We start from the raw sequence: 20,672 nt of genomic DNA on the forward strand, positions 1-20,672 counted from the left end.
GGGGTGGGCGGGCCCGGCGGCGCGCGGCCGCGCGGGGCGAGGGCGGGGCGGCCCCGGGGCGGGGCGGGGCGGGCACCGAGGGATTGTTCAGTGGGAGGGTGGCGGCGGGGTCGGCCGCACCCCGGGGCTCCCCACCCCGGCATCCTCTAGCGCCCTTCCTTTCCGGATCCTTCCCGGCCTCTCCCCAACCCCAGCTGCTCTCCCGGCCTCAGTTTCCCCCTTCCCACGCCTCTCACCTCAGCTCATCGCCCCCCCCCCCTCCGCCCAACCGAGGTCTCCCGGGCTGACTCTTGACCCCACCCCACCCCTCCCCCGGCCCCGATCCCCTCCCCCCCCAGCCCCCTCAGCACGTCGGGGCGCCCCCAGGCCGGGCCCCGCCCAGACCTCGCCCCCCTCTTTTCCCCTCTGGGACTCGCTCGGTGCTCCAGGGCCCCGGGCGGCCCCGCCCTCCCCGCCCCCCCCTCCGGCCTGGCGGGGTGACCCCGCGCGCCGGCGGTCACCCCAGCACGCTCCCCGCAGTTAGCCAGCCCCAACACGCCCGCCCGCGTCCCCCGGGCCGGCCTCCCGTTCCCCGGCCGGCCCTCGGCCCCGCCCCGGCCCCGCCCGGCCCCTGGGGCCCCGCTCCCTCCCTCCCCCCCTCTCCTCCCCTCCCTCCCCGCCGCACTCGCAGCCGGACACCGGCCGGGGCAGCGCGGAGGCAGCCCCGGGGCAGGGCCCGACCCGAGCCGCGCCGGACCCAGAGGTGGGTACAGGGGAGCCGGGACCCCCACCCCCAGCTCCCGGGGTGAGGCTGGGTTCCTCCCCCCACTGCACCCCCGATTTGTTTGTTGGGCCAGTTCCAGGGCTTGAACTCCGCGGCTCCCTCTCGGTCAGCTTTTTCTTGCTCTCTCGCCTGGCACTTCACTACTTGACCCACGCCCACGGCCCGGCATTTTGCTGCTTCATGGGTGATTTTTCTTTTCGTTTTCCTGCCCGGGTTGGCTTCAAATCTCTGTCCTCCCGATCTCAGCTTCCTGAGTAGTTAGAATTACAGTTTAACACCAGCTCCTGCTGAGGAGCTCACTTGTGGGGCGCTGGCCATCAAGGCGCGACTGCACCGGGGAGGGGCTGGGGACAGGTCCATCTCCTGGCTTCTAGGAAGGAAAAGCAAGAGAAGGGGGGGGGAGAGCCCTGATCTAGAGTCCTAGGGGACAGCTGCCTAGGGTCAGCGAGTGGCTGGGTCTTCTGGAGACTGAGGCTGCTGGCCAGGCCTGGCTGGCCCCCTCTGGAGGCCCCAGCCCTCACCCCTGGGTGGCCCCCTTGCAGCTTCCTAGGTGGCAGATTGCCCGGGCCCGGGTCATGCGCTGCCCCAAGTGCCTACTCTGCCTGTCAGCGCTGCTCACGCTCCTGGGCCTCAAAGTGTACATCGAGTGGACGTCAGAGCCCCGGCTCGGCAAGGCCTACCCAGGATCCCGGGACACCCTGCCCAGCCCCACAGCCAGCACTGAGCCCACCCTGCCTGCCAACCTCTCTGTCCGCCTGGGCCAGACCTACCCACTGCCCGCCACTTACTGGAACCAGCAGCAATGGCAGTTGGGGGTGCTGCCCAGTGAGGATTGCCAGGCTTGGGGGGCTGCGGCAGCAGCCGAGATCCTCGACTTTGCCAGCTACCCCAAGGATTTGCACCGCTTCTTGCTGTCAGCAGCCTGCAGGAGCTTCCCACGGTGGCTGCCCGCTGGGGAAGCCAGCCCCGTGGCAGGCTGCTCTGCCACCGATGCCCCCTACCTGCTGTTGGCGGTGAAGTCGGAACCAGGGCGTTTTGCAGAACGACAGGCAGTGAGGGAGACCTGGGGCGGTGCAGTTCCTGGGGTCCGGCTTCTCTTCCTGCTGGGGTCCCCACTGGGCAGCGGGGGACCTGACCTGAGCTCACTGGTGGCCTGGGAGAGCCGGCGCTACCGGGACCTGCTGCTCTGGGACTTCCTGGATGTCCCATACAACCGGACGCTCAAAGACCTGCAGCTGTTCGCCTGGCTGGGCCACCACTGCCCGGATGTCAGTTTTGTCCTGCAAGTTCAGGATGATGCTTTTGTACACATCCCTGCCCTGCTGGAACACCTGCAGTCCCTGCCACCTACCTGGGCCCGAAGTCTCTACCTGGGTGAGGTCTTCACCAAAGCCAACCCCCTCCGGAATGCAGGAAAACCCTTCTATGTGCCAGAGTCCTTCTATGAAGGCAGCTACCCAGCCTACACGAGCGGGGGTGGCTACGTGATCGCGGGGCGCCTGGCTCCCTGGCTGTTGCAGGCGGCAGGCCGTGTGGCACCCTTCCCCTTCGATGATGTTTACACTGGCCTTTGCTTCCGTGCCCTGGGCCTGGTGCCCCGGGCCCACCCAGGCTTCCGCACAGCCTGGCCAGCAGGCCATGGTGTGAGCCCCTGCACACTCCAAGGCCTGCTGCTTGTGCAGCCCCTCAGCCCCCAAACCAGCATCCGGCTGTGGAGGCAGCTGCAGGACCCCCGGCTCCAGTGCTGAGGCCCCAGGCGTGAGGCCAAGCTCCGGGACTGAGAGAATGCAGACGGTATGGCAGCCCTCCCCCACCTTCCCTGGATCCCTTCTGGACAGGAACTTGGCAGTTTTGTTTGTTTGGTCTGTCCTGGGACTTGAACTCGGCTTGGGTGCTGTCCCTGAACTCTTCAGCTCAAGGCAAGCGCTCACCCCTTGAGCCACAGCACCACTTCCAGTTTTCTGGTGGTTCATTGGAGATAAGTCTCATGGACTTTCCTGCCTGGGCTGGCTTTGAACTGTGATCCTCAGAGCTCAGCCTCCTGAGTAGCCAGGATTACAGGTGTCAGCCATTGGCGTCCATCTCAGGTAGTTTGTCTACTTTCTTGTCTTTGAAAAATGCACTCCCCACTCTAAGGCCTGGAGTTGTTTTTGTGTGTGTGTGTGATTCCCCCCAACCCCATCCCCACCGAATGGAATGAGGCTCAGCTGAGTTCTGACCCTCACGACCAGACTCCCCTTCCTTGCTGGGCATGTCTGATGGGCGTCCTGGACACGGCCAGGCTTGTGTCAGTCCATGGGAGGAGAGCAGGTGGCAGTCTCCACCCCCCTTCATCGGCCAGGCCGACCCTCCAGCTTGGCTTGTGCAAGCTTCCAGGGGAAGCAGATGTGGCAAGCCTTTGGTTTAATCTCTAAAAGCAGAAGCCCAGGGTGTGCCACGCCAACCATGCTGGATTCACCCCTGTGCCCCAACTCCTGGAAAGCAGGGACCAGAGCAGGCAGAGAACCAACTGTTGTCAGTTTATTCAATCTGCTGACCAGCTCTCACCAGGCAAGCTCCAGAGCTGTGCCCGAGGCCAGCCCTGATAAACAGGGGCTTCCGGGCCAAGGCCCTGGCCCGGCCCCTGGGGAAGGCACTGTAACAGGCTAGCCTAGGAACCGCTGCAAACACTGCCCCCAAGTGGCCCAGCCTGGAAGAGCAGGGATGAGAGTGAGGCCGTAGAGGCGGTGTCTGGCTGGCTGGGGGCCTCCCCACTGAGTCCGTTGTGGGGGGCTGGCCAGCCCTCCCCACTGTGCACAAGAGGCCTCACTTGTCAAAGTGGTCCAATGGGTAGTGCTCCCCATAGGCCTGCAGGTGCCGGGCCAGGGCCTCCTGCTGCTTGCGGAGCCTGGCGGGCATCTCCTGGTACACGTCGGAGAAGAGCAGGTTGGGGTTGGGCTTCAGCTTCCGCTCTGCCTGCTCGAAGGCCTCCATCACCTGGGGGGGACATGAGAGGGTGGGAGGCTGCGGCCCCCCCACAGCCTGGCCTCCCTAAGGGACCTTAGCCAGGGGACAACCAACACACCCCATCCCCAGCAGGCACCAGGCAGATCCTTGCAGGCCAGCTTGCCAGGAGCCTGGCACTGTACTAGTGCAGGGATCTGTAGTCTCTCAGTGGTGGGCTCAGGGGCACAGGATGGAAGGGACGTATCTAGGATGATGTCCTCGGGGTGTGGCCAGGACGCATGGCCCTTGCCTGACCCCAGGCCTGCCCTCACCATGGAGTGCCACCCCGGCTACAATCTCAGCTGAGGCGGGTGGGTGCTGGCCTCTGAGTGGGGGAGTCTCACCACACGTGGACCCAATTCTCCCACTTCTCAAGTGGGTGCCCCAGGGCCCTCCTCAAAGATGAAGGGACTGTGAGGACATGGCTGGTTGCACTGTCCACACTCAGGATGGACAGCATCATGCCCGGGTGCCCGGAGGCTGGCGCTCACCTTCTTGCGCGACTGCTTCCGCCAGGCCCGCTCCTGCTCCTCATCCCACCAGCCGCGGCTGAGCAGATGGTGCCTCAGCCTGGAGATGGGGTGGTCCTGCTTGTCCCAGTAGTTCACCTCGTCCACGGAGCGGTACGCCGAACTGTCGTCACTTGTACTGTGGTGGCCGATCCTGCCACAGAGGAACCGAGTCAGGAGGGGTCTCCCAGAGTGGGGAGGCAGGCCACAGATGTCACAGGATGATGGCCATGTTTTGGGGACAGCGACGGGGGGGGGGGGGGGTAGAGGGAGGAAGGCAGGCACCTGTAGGTCATGGCCTCGATGAGGAAGGGCTGGTTCTCGGCCACAGCTCGTCGCCGGGCCTCTTTGGTGGCATTGTACACGGCGAACACATCGTTGCCGTCCACGCGGATGGACATGATGCCGTAGCCGGGGCCTCGTGCCGCTGCGGGGATGGGAGGAAGGTCCGTCGGGCCCAGGGCTCAGATGAGGAAAATGGGGGGGACGGGAGGGCCCCCAAGCAAAGAGGGGGGCAGGAAGGCAGAGGGAGGGAGGAAGGGAGGGAAGAGAGCCAGACAGGCTCCCTCACCAACTCCTGTGCCTTCCCTGGTACCAGATATCACAGGAAAAGAGCAAGGTAGGAGTGGGGTGCTGGGGGGGGGCCCTTACCGATGCCATCCCCCCGGTACTGCTCGGAGGTGGGTGTGGAGATGGCGTAGCCGTTGTTCCGGCAGAAGAAGATGATGGGGCACTCGAGGGTGGCGGCGAAGTTGAAGCCGGCGTGGGCATCGCCCTCGCTGGCCGCCCCCTCTCCAAAGTAACAGATGACCACCTGGTTGGCGTTGGCCCGCTTGGCCGCATAGGCCGCTCCCACAGCTGCCCGGGAAGAAGAGGGCTGTGAGCTGAGAGACCCCAACCACAGCCCACTGCTGCCACAACCCGCAACCCGCCCTCAGGGCTTCGCTCAGGTGGTCACTCTGGGAGGGCCCACCCAACACCAGAAGGGGGCAGTGAGGGGGTCCAATCCCTGTGCAGGTCTGGTACCCTGAGTGGTCCCCTTTCTACAGACGGTGGTGAGGGGACCTAGGCTGAGCTCTGGGGACTCTACAGGTGACAAGGCCCACTGTCCCCACCTGCCCCTCCCCTCTGACTTCCTCTCTGCTCTTCCTAGTGGGGACAAGGGCTCATAATGGCTTTTACCTTATGATCAAGGACAGTGAGGGGAAGGGGACCAGAGTCTGGGAAATCCAGAGTGGGGTCACGCTAGCCCCAGGGGGACACAGCCTCCCAGGGCCTGGGCCAGGCTCTGAAGGCTGGGCCCATGGTGAGGGGTGTGCGGCAGGTCAGGACCTTGAGGGATCTGCGTGGCCAGTGGAGAGGATATAGTGACAAAGTGGCGCTCCTTGCAGCCATAGTGCACGGGCATCTGGCGCCCCTTGCCGGGGTCGCTCATGTTGCCGTAGCACTGAGCCATGAAGAGTTCCAGGGGGTACTCGCGATACATCAGCACACCTAGGACGAGGAGGCAGCTGTGAGGGGGTGGAAGTAAACACCCAATCTGTGGGTTACCCAGGGCCAGCCTCTTGCTCCCCAAAGTGCCTGATTCCCAGTGTGGACACAGAAAGGGGTATGGTGGCGGATGCCTATGATCCCAGCACTCAGGAGGCTGAAGTAGGAGGATCGCAAGATCCAGGCCAGCCCTGGTCTCAAATACACAATGATAGCAACAACTGTAAAAGGTAGACAAAGTGAAAGGTTCCCGGAAATCAGCAAGTGCCACAGACAGGACTCAGTGAGCAGGCCTTCTAGAAAGCCTGGGCCTGTTCTAAGGATCAGACTAGACAGTCCAGTTTGTGAAGAGGTGGCAGAAATCCTCCTCTTTTGTTCTGTTGATGGTACAAGATATGAAATGCAGGGCCCCAGGCATGCTAGATAAGGGCCTCACCACCGAGCCACACCCTAGTCCAAGACTCGCCCTCCCTCCTTCCCTCCTTCCCTCTCTCCCGCCCAGCCACAGGAAACTTTTTAAAGAGTTCCAAGTAATATGGTTCTTGCCAGTACAGCCACTAATTCACACCTGTCCACCACAGTCCAGCAGTAAAGGCCTTTCTGCAAACAAAAGCCCTGGTAGACGCCCAGCTGCCATAAAAGGCACAGCTCCTGACTAAGCAGCCCTGAGCTGCGCCTGCGGTGCTGGCTCGGTGTCCTGCCTCCAATTGTGGGCGTTTAGCTTCACCCCAGCCTCCACTCAGGACACTGCACTGGGTGGACCGCACACGCCACACGCCCAGATGAGACACAGTCCCTTCCCTCCCTGGCCTTCAGGGGAGGGGAGGGGTGGCCCACGCCTCCTCTGGCTTCGTGGATGTCCATGGGAGAGCACTTGTGGGGAGGATGTGTAGGCCCCAGAGGGAACCCCAGGGCTGAGCCATGGGCAGACGTACCTGCCTCCCGGTACTGGCCAAACACCAGGTCTGTGCTGTCCAGGGCAGCGGCACTCCCCACGTGGGTCCCCTCTTCGCCGTAGTTGGTCATATAGAAGGAGATCCGGCCCTGGGGGTGGCAAGACCCGGACGTGGAGGTTACACCGGGCAGTAACAGAACTGTGTGACCCTGTCCACTGACAGCACGCCCTAATCCAGCCGCCTCCCTGCTGCTGATGGCCCTCAGAGGGGCAGTGAGTTCACCCTTGTATTTCACAAGTCTCTCAACAGGTGGTGGCAGTGAGCCAGGAGAGGAGGCGGTGGCCTGGCAGCCAGGGAGGGGCAGAGGGGTGAGTCTTCAAAAGCTGTTAGTGGTGATGGAGGGGACCACCCAGGTGCCCGGCCAGCTCCCAAGGCCTGCCGAACACACTCGTGTTCTTGGTCTTCGTGGCAGCCCGAAGTGGGTCAGTATTAGCCAGAAGCTGCAGAGGAAGTCTGCCTTTGCCTTCTGGACAACGGAAGAAGCCTCTGCTGGCACCATCTCTGCCTCCACCTCCTTCTACCTTGCGCAGAGCCATGATGTTCAACCCGTGGCAACCATTCTGTGAGCATGAGGCAACATGCCCAGGTACTAACACACCAAAAGGGTAAAGCAGAGACAGAGGCTGGGTGCCTGGCAGGGCTGCTAAACCACTGAATACTTCTAAGGCAGCACCTGGAAGTGGAGACTGAAGGGAGAAAAGGGAGGCCAGGGGAAGGTGGGAAAGATAAAATGCGGGGTCCCAGGTTGCAGAGGGGGCCTCTAAGACCTAGACCACAGGAGGACACGGGGAAGGCAAGTCTGCAAGCCTGAGCCTGCTGTGAAGCACTGAAGAGAGATGCCAACTAGGTCCAGGGCTCCGAGAAGTCTGGCTCAGAGCTGCAGAACTCCTGGCATGTGCTCTCCTCCACATGCTACATATGTGGGCCTGGTTTTGCAGCTGCTGAACAAGTGCTTTCTTGCTTTTTTTTTGTTGATTATGGGGCTTGAACTCGGGGCCTGGACACTGTCCCTGAGCTCTTTTGTTCAAGGCTAGTGCTCTACCACTTTGAGCCACAGCACCACTTCAGGTTTTTGAGTGATTCATTGGTGATAAGAGTCTCAGGAGACTTTTTTTTTGTCCAGGCTGGCTTTGAATCTCTATCCTCAGCCTCCTGTGTAGCTGGGATGACAGGCGTGAGCCACCTGCGCTTTCTTCTAAGCCGGGTGCCACTGGCTTATACCTGTCATCCTAACTATTCAGGAGGCTGAGATGTGAGGATCAAGGTTGAAAGCCAGCCTAGGCAGAAATTAATTCCCCCCCCCAAAAAAGGCCAGAAATGGAGGTGTGGCTCAAGTAGTAGAGCATCAGCCTTGAATAAGAAAGCTAAGGGACAGTGCCTACGTCCTGAGTTCAAGTTTTAGTATCAGTATGAAAACATTTTCTAAATAAACAAAACCAAGGTGGCCAACACATGCAGAAAGAAAAGGACCAAGAACTAGCGGCTCTCACCTATAATCCTACTCAGGTGGCTGAAATCCAGAAGACTGCGGCCGGCCTGGGCCTTGTCCCTCTGCCCTCTCCTAACAGAGTGCCGAGCTAGGCACACAGTATGTGTTTTTAGTGACGAAGTCCATCCTTCTGTCCTTGGGCTGGACAACCCCCCACCCTATTCTTCTGGAGCCTCAAAATCCCCATGGCCAGAGGATCTCCATCCTCCTACTCCCGGAAGGGGCCCTCTGGTCGCACATGTGCATGCACACGACCCCAAGCATGTGCGTGCTAGAGTGCGTGCGCAGACACGTGTGCGCACACGCGTGTGCACACACACATACACACACACACACCTGCCGCTGGGACTCATAAAGGATTCGGTCCATGGTGTTGAGCAGCGTCATGCTCCTGTAGAACTTGAGTACCTCCTCCTGGGGCAGCTGTGAAGATACACAGGCAGACAGGGGAAGTCAGGACTAGAGGGGATGTGGGCAAGGGGCTTGGGAGTGGGGGGGCGGAGCAGGGAGCAGCCTCACATGGGGGTCCTCGCTGGGGTTGATGATTTGGCCCTGGCGGTCCATGACGCGGTAGATGGGGATTCCGGAGATGACATTGGGCTGGATGAAGTCCAGTTTGTCTACGAACTCGGCGGAGGCCCCCGGAAACTGAGGCTTGTCATCCAGGGATGAGAACTGCTGCTGCTGCCTGCAGGGATGCTGGGGGAAAGGGGCCAGTGTTAGGGGCAGTAGCAAGCTCCACAACACTCAGCCCTGGTGGCCTGGACTCTGGGGGGGGGGGGGGGGAGGGGTGTGTGTGCGCAAGCACACATGCTGGGGTTTGAACTCAGGGCCTTGCTCTTACCAGAGCACTTGAACCAAACCCCCAGTCCTTTTTGCTTTCCTGATTTTCTTCAAGTGGGCCTGGACTATGATCCTATTATATTTCCTATATAGCTGAGATGATAGGTGTGAACCCCTACACCCAACTTTTTATTAGTGGAGCTTGTTGCCTGGGCAAACGTTAAACTGCAATACTGCTGCCTCCACTTCTCGAGCTGCTGGGATTTGCCAACACATGGGGCCTTTAACACACTCATATGGTGACACCTTTGGCAAGTTATTACAGTGTGTGTCTCAGTTTCCTCATCTGTAAGATCAGAACACAAACAGTAACATCTAGAAATAGCAGAGCACTCACTCTGCAAGCCTGGGCCCTGGCTGTACGCCCCAGCATCAGGACGAACAAACAAAAATACACACCCCACATAGAGTTCTTAAAGAGCGTCCACAGGCTTATACTCTTCATTGTGACGTCCACGATCTCCCCTGGCTGGCCATAAACACTTCTCCATCTCCCACTTCTAAGGCTGGCACTCATTCCCACCCAGTTTCCCTACTGACCCCAATACCACATACTAAGGAGACCACCCAGAAGAGAACTTAGCTCTTTTTTTTTTTGGATCCGGTCGTGGGCCTGAACTCTGGGCCTGGGAGCTGTCCCTCAGCTCTTCAGCTCAAGGCTAGCGTTATACCACTTGAGCCACAGCGCCACTTCCTGTTTTTTTCTTTTTATGTGGTGCTGAGGAATCGAACCCAGGGCCTCATGCATGCAAGGCAAGCGCTCTACCACTGAGCCACCTTGCCAGCCCCAAACTTAGGTCTTTTTTTGTTTCTTTTATTTTTTTCTGTTTTTGATACAAGTTGGCCTAGCCTAGTCTTTTTTTTTTTTTTTGGTCAGTCATGGGGCTTGAACTTATGTCCTAGATACTATCCCTGATCTCTGTTGCTCAAGGCTAGTACTCTACTACTTTGGGCCACAGCTCCACTTCCAGTTTTCTGATTCACTGGAGATAAGAGTCTCATGGAAGCTGGGCATTGGTGGCTCACTCCTGTAATCCTAGCTACTCAGGAGGCTGAGGTCTGAGGCTCACCTTTTAAAGCCAGCCTGGGCAGGAAAGACTCTGAGACTCTTATCTCCAATAAACCACTAGAAAACCAGAAGGAGCACTGTGGCTCAAGCAGTAGAGCACTCACCTTGAGCTGAAGAGCTGAGGGACAGTACCCAGGCCGAGTTCAAGCCCCACGACCGACAACAACAATGACAACAACAACGATGACGACGATGATGACAATGATGATGATGATGATGACGACAACAACAACAACAACAACAACAACAACAAAAGAGTCTTGTGGACTTTCCCACTTGGGCTGGCTTCAAACTGTAATCCTCCACCGTTGGCTAGAATTATAGGTGTGAGCCACCAGTGCCCCAGTACAGGCTAGTCTTGAATTTAGGATTTTCCTCCCTCATTGTCCCAAGGACTGGGATTACAAGAGTGTACTACTATGCTCAAATAAGGCTTCCAGCTTTTAAGAGCCAGACTGCCTCGGTTTAAATCTTTTTTTCATGTGTTCCCTGCCTTTCACTTGGTGAAAATATTATGAGGTTTAAAGACTGTGTATGTAAAATATTCAGCAGAATGTCCACAAGACATAGGGTCAGTGTCTGGAAGACATAGATTCAATGCAGAAAAGATGCTGGCTGGGAATTCTACCATACCTCCACTCTCTTCTCCCTGCCTCTTTCTCTCCTCTCCCTTTCCTCCCCTCCCTTCCCCTGTTCTCCAGAGACCTCCTTTCCCACAGCCTGGCAAACCCTTCCATAAGCTTCTGACCCCTCTCCACCAGCTCTGGCTCCTGCAGTAAGATCCACCAGCCTACTCAACAAATATTTGAGCCCCTGCTCTGTTCCTAACCCTGTACAAGGTTTCAGGGAGGAGAGCAGGGGCTGGGCGTGCAAAGAGGTGGTGATTCCAGCCCTCCCACAGGAGAGGCCGAGAAGGCTCTTCTGAGGAGGTGATTTGGGCCACACAGGACACAAGCAGCCCAGGAGGAACATTCTGGGCAAGGGGGAACATTATATGCAAAGGCCAAGGAGTGAAGAACGTGGGGACCAGAAGGTGTGCAGTGGGGAGGAGTCCTGTGGTGCACCACACCTCACCAGGTCACAAAAGGGTACCGTGCTCTCTCCCCCACCCCATGGAGCCCTGATGCCCAGGGGTTTCTCGGTCTCTGCTGATTTTTTTTTTGGCCAATCGTGGGGCTTGAACTCAGGGCCTGAGCATTGTCCCTGAGCTTTTGTACTCAAAGATAGCACTCTATTACTTGAGCCACAGCTCCACTTCTTTTTGGTGGTTCACTGGAGCTAAGAGCCTCACAGACTTTCCTGCAAGGCTGGTTTCAAACCATGATCCTCAGAGTTCAGCTTCCTGAGTAGCGAGGATGACCTGGCATGAGTCACCAATGCTCAGCTTCTGCTGATCTCTTTTACAGATTTACTGCACAATTAAGCCAACTAGGAATGCACAAACCTCCCTGCACACAGCCCAGGTCCCAAGAGACAAGAGAACTGGGGGCTTGCCAGAAACGATGTTTACAACAAAAACCAGACACAAGTCACTTGAATCACCACAGACACGCTGATTGTTCCGCCCACTGCACTGCAACTCCTGCTGGTTCACCTACATGAGATAAGATGGCCACAGCCCACATTCCAAAAGAGGCTATTTTTCAAAACACTGGACCACGGAGGCACCCACCTATCTGGGACCCACATACCTCCCCTGATATGAACCCTGGAAAGCTGGAGGAAATGACTCTCCCCTAGGGCAGAAGGGAGAAGCACCGAAGGAAGAGACAGCCTGATAGCCAGCAATGCTGTTTTAGTGCTAATGAAGCTCTTTCTCCATCACTCAGCCTCCTGACTGCCTGGTCACCGAGCAGCATGGAGAACTTTGGCTGTTACAATCAGAGAAAGGATACCGCTTCAGCAGGACCAATGAGATGGGTGCCAGGCTGTGCTTTGCATATCCCGCCCGCGTTTTCAGGGCATTAGGATGACTTGCCATTGTGGAGTGGAAAATGAGAGCCAGGGAAATACAAAATGGCTGACACCAGGCCTCAACCTTTGTGGGTGAGGGGTTGGGGGGCGGGGGGTGGAATCTACATCACACCTTCCAACCCGGCAGGGCTGATTCAGGCCCCCACACCCAAGCTTTGGCTGGGCACAGGGGCACTTGTCTGTCATCTGAGCTACTTGAGAGTCAGAGATGGCAGGAGTAAAGTTCAAAGCCAATGGTACAACAACAACAAAGTTAATGAGACATCATTTCAGAAAACAAGCTGCATGTAGCATATACATCTGTAATCTCAGCGATGCTTGAGGTTCAGGTAGGAGGACCACAGTCCAAGGCAGATCCTGGGCAAAAAACAAGAAAATGTTATCCAAAAAAAGTAAATAAAAAAATAGGGCTGGGCGCCAGTGGCTCATGCCTGTCATCGTAGCTACTCACGAGGCTGAGATCTGAGGATCATGGTTCAAAGCCAGCCCTGGAAGTAAAAGTCCATGAGACTCTTATTTCCAATTAACCACCAGAAAACAGGCAGTGGCACTGTGGCTCAAGTGGTAGAGCAAAGTGGCCTTGAGCAAAATGAAGCTCAGGGACAGTGCCATGGTCCTGAGTTCAAGCCCCAGGACTCGCAAAAACAACAACAACAAAAAAACACTAAATAGGGCTGGGAAGGTGGCTCAGTGGTAGAGCGCTTGCCTTGCATGCCAGAGGCCCTGAGTTCGATTCCTCAGCACCACATAAGCAAAAAGAAAAAAGCCGGAAGTGGCGCTGTGGCTCAAGTGGTAGAGCGCTAGCCTTGAGCTGAAGAGCTGAGGGACAGCGCCCAGGCCCAGACTTCAGGCCCCACGACCAGACCCCCCCCAAAAAACAAACAAACAAACAAACACTAAATAAAGATTTTTGAGTTCAAGCCCCAATACTAGCACAAAAATAAACAAAAATAAAAATAAAGAGCAGCCAGATGGGCTGGGAAGGTGGCTCAGTGGTAGAGCGCTTGCCTAGCATGCATGAAGCCCTGGAGTCAATTCCTCAGTACCCCATCAACAGAAAAAGCCAGAAGTGGCACTGTGGCTCAAGCGGTATAGTGCTAGCCTTGAGCAAAAGAAGCTCAGGGACAGCGCCCAGGCCTTGAGTTCAAGCCCCAGGACTGGCATACGTATACACACACACACACACACACACACACACACACACACACACACACACACACACACACACACACACACACACACACACACACACACACACACACACACACACACACACACACACACACACACACACAAAGCAGCCAGATGCCTGTGGCTTACAATTATAATCTTAGCTATTCAGGAGGCTGAGATCCAAGGATCACAGTTCAGAGCCAGCCTGGGCAGGAAAGTCTGTGAGACTCTTATTCCTAATTAACTACCAAAAAAAGGTGAAAGTAGAGCTGTGGCTCAAGTGGTGTAGTGCCAGCCTTGAGTGAAAAAGCTAAGGCACAGCATTTAGGCCTTGAGTTCAAGCCCTAGCACCAGCACAATGATGATGATGATGATGATGATGATGATGATGACGACAGCAAAAAGTGCTCGGAGAGAAGGAGTGATTCAGTGGCGGGACAAAAGCCTGAGGCTCTGACTTCAAGCCCCAGCACAGCAGTGTGGCTTCCTCAAGCTAAAGCAGGCTGGGGTCTGCATGGCTGCATCTCTAGAGTCCCCTCCCTCCCCTTCACTGCTGCAGCCAGCTGCCAGGTTCCAGCGAGGGGGCACAGACATATGGGTGGGCACATGGGCAGGATTAAGTGCATTTGTGGTGGGGAGGAAATTACACTCCCCAAGGCAGGGCAGGTTCAGGCCTGGTGCCACCGGGGCAGATGGGCCCTCCCAGAGCGAGGAGGAGGCAGCCGGCCGATCACAGCAACTCGCTCTCCACTGCAAGTGCCTGCCACAGCCGGACTGGTACATCAGCCTACAAGGTTCTTTGTGTTGGGTCCGTCTCCCACATGTTACCTCCTGGCATCCAGGATGACACACACAAGTGCCTGATAGTCAATTAATCAAGGAAGGAATGAGAGGGTTACCCTGACTCTGGAGTCAGCCTGACCTGGACTCCAATGTGTGAGCTCACTGCAGGGTTCCACAAATACTTCCTTTCTGATTGTCTTCATACTTTTGTTACAAATGAAAAAAACAGGGTGGGGCACTGGTGGCCCGAGCCTAGCTAAGATCGGAGGATCGTGGCTATTATCCTTGGATAACACACACAAGGGGTTCAGAGCACATGCTTAATGATCTGTAGAAGCTGGCCACGGTTGTGGTGCACACCTATATAATCCCGGCACTCAGGAAGCTGAGGGAGAAGGATTGTGAATTCTAGGCCAGCTTGGATTATATATCAAGAACTTTTGTTTCAAAATTTAATTGAAATTAAATTTTATTTAAAATGTAAAGCAATGAAAGCCAAATGTGGCAGTGCTCACCTATCATCCCAGTACTCAGAAAGCCTAAGGCCGAAGGATCTTGAGTCTGAGACTAGTCTGGGCTACTGGAGTGAGATCCTCTCTGGCCTTAAACCACAATCCTCCCATTCTCAACCTCCCACTAGCTAGGAAAGTTAACTTGGAATGGATCATTCTGTTCATTGATTCTTACATCTACATTCGTCAGCCTTTCCTCTCTTTATAAAACTGATTTCCTCACTGGAATACTTGTGTTATAGAATCACAAAGTCAATTTGCAGATTATTTTTAAATTTTGCTGGTACTGGGGCAAAACTAATGTAATAATGAATGTGAGTTGGCATTGTATATCAAAGAGTGCTTCATGATGTGCAAGACCAAGGCAGACTTCTTAAGGCCTTAAGCCTTGAGGGAACTGGTCTCCAAAAGTCAGAATTTTTTTCTTTTTTTGCCAGTCCTGGAGATTGAACTCAGGGCCTGGGCACTCCCTGAGCTGCTTTTGCAGCTCTACCACTTGAGCCACAGTGCCACTTCTGACTTTTTCTGCTTATATGGTACTGGGGAATCAAACCCAGGGCTTCACGCATGCTAGGCAAACACTCTACCACTAAGCCACAGTTCTAGCCCAAGTCAGAATTATCAGTAATGAGCACCTCCACTCACCCCCACAGTGCTGGCTCCTACACCTGAAGATACTACACAGGACGCTGGATCCCCCAGAGAGGTCTCCAAAAAAACAGCTAGGCTGCAGAAAGAACCTAGCTAATGATGAGCCCTGACTGCCCCCTGATTTCCAGCAGGTTAAGGGCTCCACTCACAGAAGCTGGAGTCACAGAGGTGAATGTTTGGCTAGGTATGACCTGGCCCTGGAGCAATAGCTACAAATTGACTCATGGGTTTCCTTTCTCCTCTTTGCCCTGAGTTCTCAAAACATCTGGGAAGCCAGGTGCTGGTGGCTCATGCCTATACTCCTAGCTACACAGGAAGCTGATTATCTGAGGATCACAATTTAAAGCCAGGCCTAGCAGAAAAGTCCATGAGATTCTTATCTCCAATTAACCACCAAAAAGCTGGAAGTGGAGTTGTGGCTCAAGTGGTACCATACTCTTAAGGCTTCAGCAAGAAAGGTCAAGGACAGCACCCAGGCCCTGAGTACAAGCCCCAGGATTGACACACACATAAACAAACAACAAGGAACTTGAAGTACAAATGGTAGAGTGCCAAGCCCTAGTGAGAACAAGAGGCCCTGAGTTCAAATCTTTATACCAGCACACATAAAAACAAATACAACTTTATTTCTTCAGTTGTTAGTCACATTTAAAATGTTTAGTAGGCTGGGTGCTAGTGGCTCATGCCTGTAATCCTAGCTACTCAGGAGGCTGAGATCTGAGGATCAGGGTTTGAAGCCAGCCTGGGCAGAAAAGTGACTGAGAGACTCTTATCTCTAAGAAACTACTCAAAAAAGCCAAAAGTGGCGCTGTGGCTCAAGTGGTAGAATATTAGCCTGGAGCACAAAGTGGCTCAGGGACAGCACTCAGGCCCTGAGTTCAAGACCCAGATCTGCACACACACACAAAAAGAAATGTTTAGTAGCTATGTGTGGCTGGTGCCTACTCAACTGGACAGCATTTGACTACTACTTCTGTCCCTTTCTTCTACTCAAAAAAGTAGGGAGGGGGCTAGGAATGTGGCTTAGTAGTGCTTATCTAGCATTCATAAGGCCCTGGGTTCGATTCTTCAGTACCCGTACACAGAGAAACCCAGAAGTAGCACTGTGGCTCAAGCAGTAGCGTGCTATCCTTGAGCAAAAGAAGTTTAGGGACAGTGCCCAGAGTCTGAGCTCTGAGTTCAAGCCCCATGACCAACAACAACAACAAAAATGTAGAGACAGCCAGGCTCAGGGGCTCACTCCTGTAATTCTAGCTGTAGAAATACCTAGAGGTAGCAAGATTCAGTCCAAGCAAAAAGCATAGACAAAACAAGACCAGAGACATGGCTCAGGGAGGTAAGGCTCTGAGTTCAAAACTCAAACTTCCTTAAAAAATACAATTTTATAAAATATTTTAGCCGGGCGCTGGTGGCTCACGCCTATAATCCTAGCTACTCAGGGGGCTGAGATCTGAGGATCGCGGTTCAAAGCCAGCCCGGGCAGGAGAGACCATGAGATTACTATCTCTAATAAACCACCAGAAAACCGGAAGTGGCGCTGTAGCTCAAGTGGTAGAGCACTCGCCTTGAGCTGAAGAGCTGAGGGACAGCGCCCAGGCCCAGAGTTCAAGCCCCACGGCTGACAAAAAAAAAAAAAAAAAAAATATATATATATATATATATATTTTAGGGGTTGAGAAGTTGGCTTAGTGGTAGAGTGCTTGCCTTGCATGCATGAGGCTCTGGGCTGTGGCTCAAGTGGTAGAGCACTAGCCTTGAGTTGAAGAGCTGAGGGACAGCGCCCAGGCCCAGACTTTAGGCCCCATGACAGACAAAGAAAAAACGTATTTTGGGGTGAGGGGCCTGGGAATGTGGCTCAGTTGTAGAGTGCTTGCCTATCATGTATGAAGCCCTGGGTTCAATTCCTCAGTACCACATAAACAGAAAAGGGCTGGGCAATGGTGGCTCATGCCTGTAATCCTAGCTACTCAGGAGGCTGAGATCTGAGGATCAAAGTTCAAAGCCAGCCCGGGCAGGAAAGTCTGTGAGACTTTTTTTTTTGGGGGGGGGTCCGGTTGTGGGGCCTGAACTCTGGGCCACTTCTGGCTTTTTTCTTTTTGCTTATGTGGTGCTGAGGAATCAAACCCAGGGCCTCAGGCATGCAAGGCAAGCGCTCTACCACTGAGCCACCTTCCCAGTCCCTCTGTGAGACTCTTATCTCCAATAAACCACCAGAAAATCGGAAGTGGTACTGTGGCTCAAATGGTAGAGTGCTAGCCTTGAGCAGAAGAGCTCAGAGACAGCGCCCAGGCCCATAGTTCAAGCCCCACAACCAACCAAAAAAAAAAAATGGGGGCTGGGAAGGTGGCTCAGTGGTAGAGTGCTTGCCTTGCATGCCTGAGGCCCTGGGTTGAAATCCTCAGTTCCACATAAGCAAAAAAAGCAGGAAGTGGTGCTGTAGCTCAGTGGTAGAGTGCTAGCCTTGAGCTGAAGAGCTGAGGGACAGAGCCCAGGCTCAGAGTTCAGGCCCCATGACTGACAAAAAATAAAAAATAAATAAATAAAATTATACGTGTGTGCATACATATATATATATATATATATGTATATATATATGTGTGTGTATATATATATATATATATATATATATATATATATATATATATATATATATATGAATGCCAGGGTCCCAATATACATACACACACACACACACACACACACATATGAATGCCAGGGTCCCAGTGGCCTGTAATCCTAGCTACTCAGGAGGTTGAGATCTGAGGGTCATAGTTCAAAGCCAGCTCGCCAGCTCAGGCAGGAAAGTCCTAGAGATTCTTATCTCCAATTAACCACCAGAAAGCAAGTAGGAAGTGGTGCAGTGGCTCAAGTGTTTGCCTTGAGCTGAAGAGGTCAGGACAGCACCCTGTCCCAGAGTTCAAGTACCAGAACCACCACCCCCAACAACAAAAAATTTAGAACAACTGAGAGAAAACGAAGAAGAGAGAAAGGGAATGGTGAGCTGGTGGCTCATGCCTGTAATCCTAGCTACTCAGGAGGCTGAGATCTGAGGATCGAGGTTCAAAGCCAGCCTGGGCAGAGAAGTCCCTGTGAGAATCTTTATCTCCAATAAACTACTCAGAAAAAAGCCAGAAGTGGTACTGTCACTGAAGTGATAGAGCATTAGCCTTAAGCCAATCACCTAACCCCTCAAAAAATGAATAGAGGAGACGAGGGAAATCAACAGGGAGCATAACCCAGGAGGAAAACAGATTTAATCAGCTACAAATGAGCTTTCTTCAGCCTGTCACATACTACTGCTCACTTCTAGGTCTGCCTGTATAGGTCTGCCAATGACTGCCAGACACTAAGATCAGCTGTATAGCATCTGACTAGCGCGGGGGGAGGAGCCATAGAATAGCCTACAAGCAGGCGACTGCCCTGCCCCCACCCTGCTCCCACAATTCTCTGCATGTACCTGTTTCCCACAACTCCCTTCCTAGGTACCCACACCTCATGCCTGGCCCATCCTCTTCACTTCCTCCCATGTTCCTCCTGCTAACCACAGGCTCTTCCTACAGGTTCCATCTTCCTTGCCTTATGAAGTGGGGAGAGGGTCAGACATAACTTCAAGAGATCTTGAGATCCTTCACCAGTGAAATGCCAATCTAGCCCACACTCTACTCCCAAGTTCACCTTCTTTGCTCTCCAAAGGTAAGTATCAGCCTTCTTCCCCACTCTCACTAACAGTTGCCACTAGTCAAATTTCCTATTGCCTTTATGATGTGCCAGGCCCACTTTGTTACTGATATAATAAACAATATATACCTAACAGTATGTGTTCTATATTAGGTATATAGCTAATATACACCATATTTTAGTATCTATAACACATTACAGTTTCTATAACACATTATACATATATATATGTATATTGCCCCAACATATATAGCTATAATAACCCTATGAGCATTTTACAGAGAGGAAATGAAACCCAGACATATGTTTGGGATTACAGAACTGGAAACAGGTAGAGCAAGGTTAATAACTCACTTGGTCTAGCTCCAGAACCTAACTATTTCACCACTCCTACCTTACCTGAAATGTTAGTTCAAAGCCATTCCACAGCTCACTGCCTCTCTTCCTTCAGCCAGGGGCTTCCAACTAGATTTCTTTCTCAAGTCAGTACTGGGGCTTGAACTCAGGGCCTTGTGCTCTTGTTTGGCTTTTTCACTCAAGGTTGGCAGTCTTCTACTTGAGTCACAGCTCCACTTCTGGCTTTTTGGTGGTTCACTGGAGATAAGAGTCTTATGGGCTTTCCTGCCCAGGCTGGCTTCCAATCTCAATCCTCCAATCTCAGCCTCCCCGATAACTAGGCTTACAGGTGTGAGCCACAGGCATCTGGATTCTCAAGTGTTTTGAAGCTTGTTGGCACCCTGGCCAACAAGCCCTATCTGAAACTCTCTCCCACTTTTTTTCTACCTTCATAAATTCGGAAAATATATATTGATCATCTCCTCTGCATAATTTTTGCAACACAAAAGGTTCCTAAAATTTTTTCCACCGGGAATTAAATAGGTTTTAAGAAACCCAATTCATCTTAACATTCGAATGTGGGTCAAGGGGCAAAGGCATACAAAGCCCTGCAAAAGTAAACGATGGTGACCTCATCTCTCCTTTCTCTCTTCCAGGAGGGGGTCTTTACTCACCATGCCTTAGTCAGGCATGGTGGCAGCACATCTGTCAATCCGAAATCATGGAAGACTGAAGCGAGAAAGATCACAAGTTCCAGGGCAGCCTGGGCTACATAGTCATTGTAAAGCTATCTTAAAAATAAAATAAAGTTTTCCCTTTAGCAGGGCGCTGGTGTCTATGCCTATAAGTCCTAGCTTCTCAGGAGGCTGAGAGCTGAGGATCTCAGTTCGAAGCTAGCTAGGGAAGAAAAGTTCCTGAGACTCTCGCACCAGCCTGAATAAGACAAGCAAAAAAAAAAAAAAAACCTCAGGGATAGCGTCCAGGCCCTGACTTCAAGCCTCAGAAATGGCACCAAAAAAAAGTTCTTCCTGGGGCTGGGAAGGTGGCTCAGTGGTAGAGCGCTTGCCCTGCATGCATGAGGCCCTGGGTTCGATTCCCCAGCACGGCATAAGCAGAAAAAGCCGGAAGTGGCGCTGTGGCTCAAATGGTAGAGCGCTAGCCTTGAGCTGAAGAGCTGAGGGACAGTGCCCAGGCCCAGAGTTCAGGCCCCACGACCGAAGGAAAAAGGAAAAAGTTCTTCCCGTGACGACCCTGCCAGGACCCCACACTCAGAAACAACCCAAAAGACAGCCTATCCCTTCTTAGGGAACCTGCGCCCAGAGGACCCCAGTACTCACAGAAGTAGTCACCCCCCGAGTCCCAGGCCGTCTCAGCAACAGGAGGGCAGCCGGGTCCAGGCCTCGGCTTCGCCTCCACATCCGAGCCGCCGAGAACGCTACCGCCATCTTGGCTGACAACTT

The 20,672-nt window shown here is 54.0% G+C and overlaps 2 protein-coding genes across 2 annotated transcripts; one reads left to right on the forward strand and one right to left on the reverse strand.

The window, feature by feature from the left end:
• The first annotated feature begins 673 nt into the window (after positions 1–673).
• B3gnt8 (UDP-GlcNAc:betaGal beta-1,3-N-acetylglucosaminyltransferase 8) lies at positions 674–2,642 on the forward strand. The gene is made up of 2 exons (XM_042668133.1): positions 674–742; positions 1,306–2,642. The coding sequence occupies exon 2, from the start codon at positions 1,339–1,341 to the stop codon at positions 2,509–2,511; it is 1,173 nt and encodes a 390-aa protein (XP_042524067.1). The 5' UTR covers positions 674–742; positions 1,306–1,338; the 3' UTR covers positions 2,512–2,642.
• Positions 2,643–3,263: 621 nt separating this feature from the next.
• Bckdha (branched chain keto acid dehydrogenase E1 subunit alpha) lies at positions 3,264–20,671 on the reverse strand. The gene is made up of 9 exons (XM_042668145.1): positions 20,550–20,671; positions 8,713–8,892; positions 8,530–8,616; positions 6,684–6,792; positions 5,590–5,751; positions 4,909–5,115; positions 4,543–4,684; positions 4,240–4,411; positions 3,264–3,739 (listed from the first exon to the last, which is right to left on the reverse strand). The coding sequence occupies exons 1-9, from the start codon at positions 20,655–20,657 to the stop codon at positions 3,569–3,571; spliced, it is 1,338 nt and encodes a 445-aa protein (XP_042524079.1). The 5' UTR covers positions 20,658–20,671; the 3' UTR covers positions 3,264–3,568.
• Between the last annotated feature and the right edge of the window lies 1 nt (position 20,672).

Source organism: Dipodomys spectabilis, unplaced genomic scaffold (genome assembly GCF_019054845.1).
Source record: "Dipodomys spectabilis isolate Male_0828 unplaced genomic scaffold, ASM1905484v1 ptg000422l, whole genome shotgun sequence".
NCBI lineage: Eukaryota > Metazoa > Chordata > Mammalia > Rodentia > Heteromyidae > Dipodomys > Dipodomys spectabilis.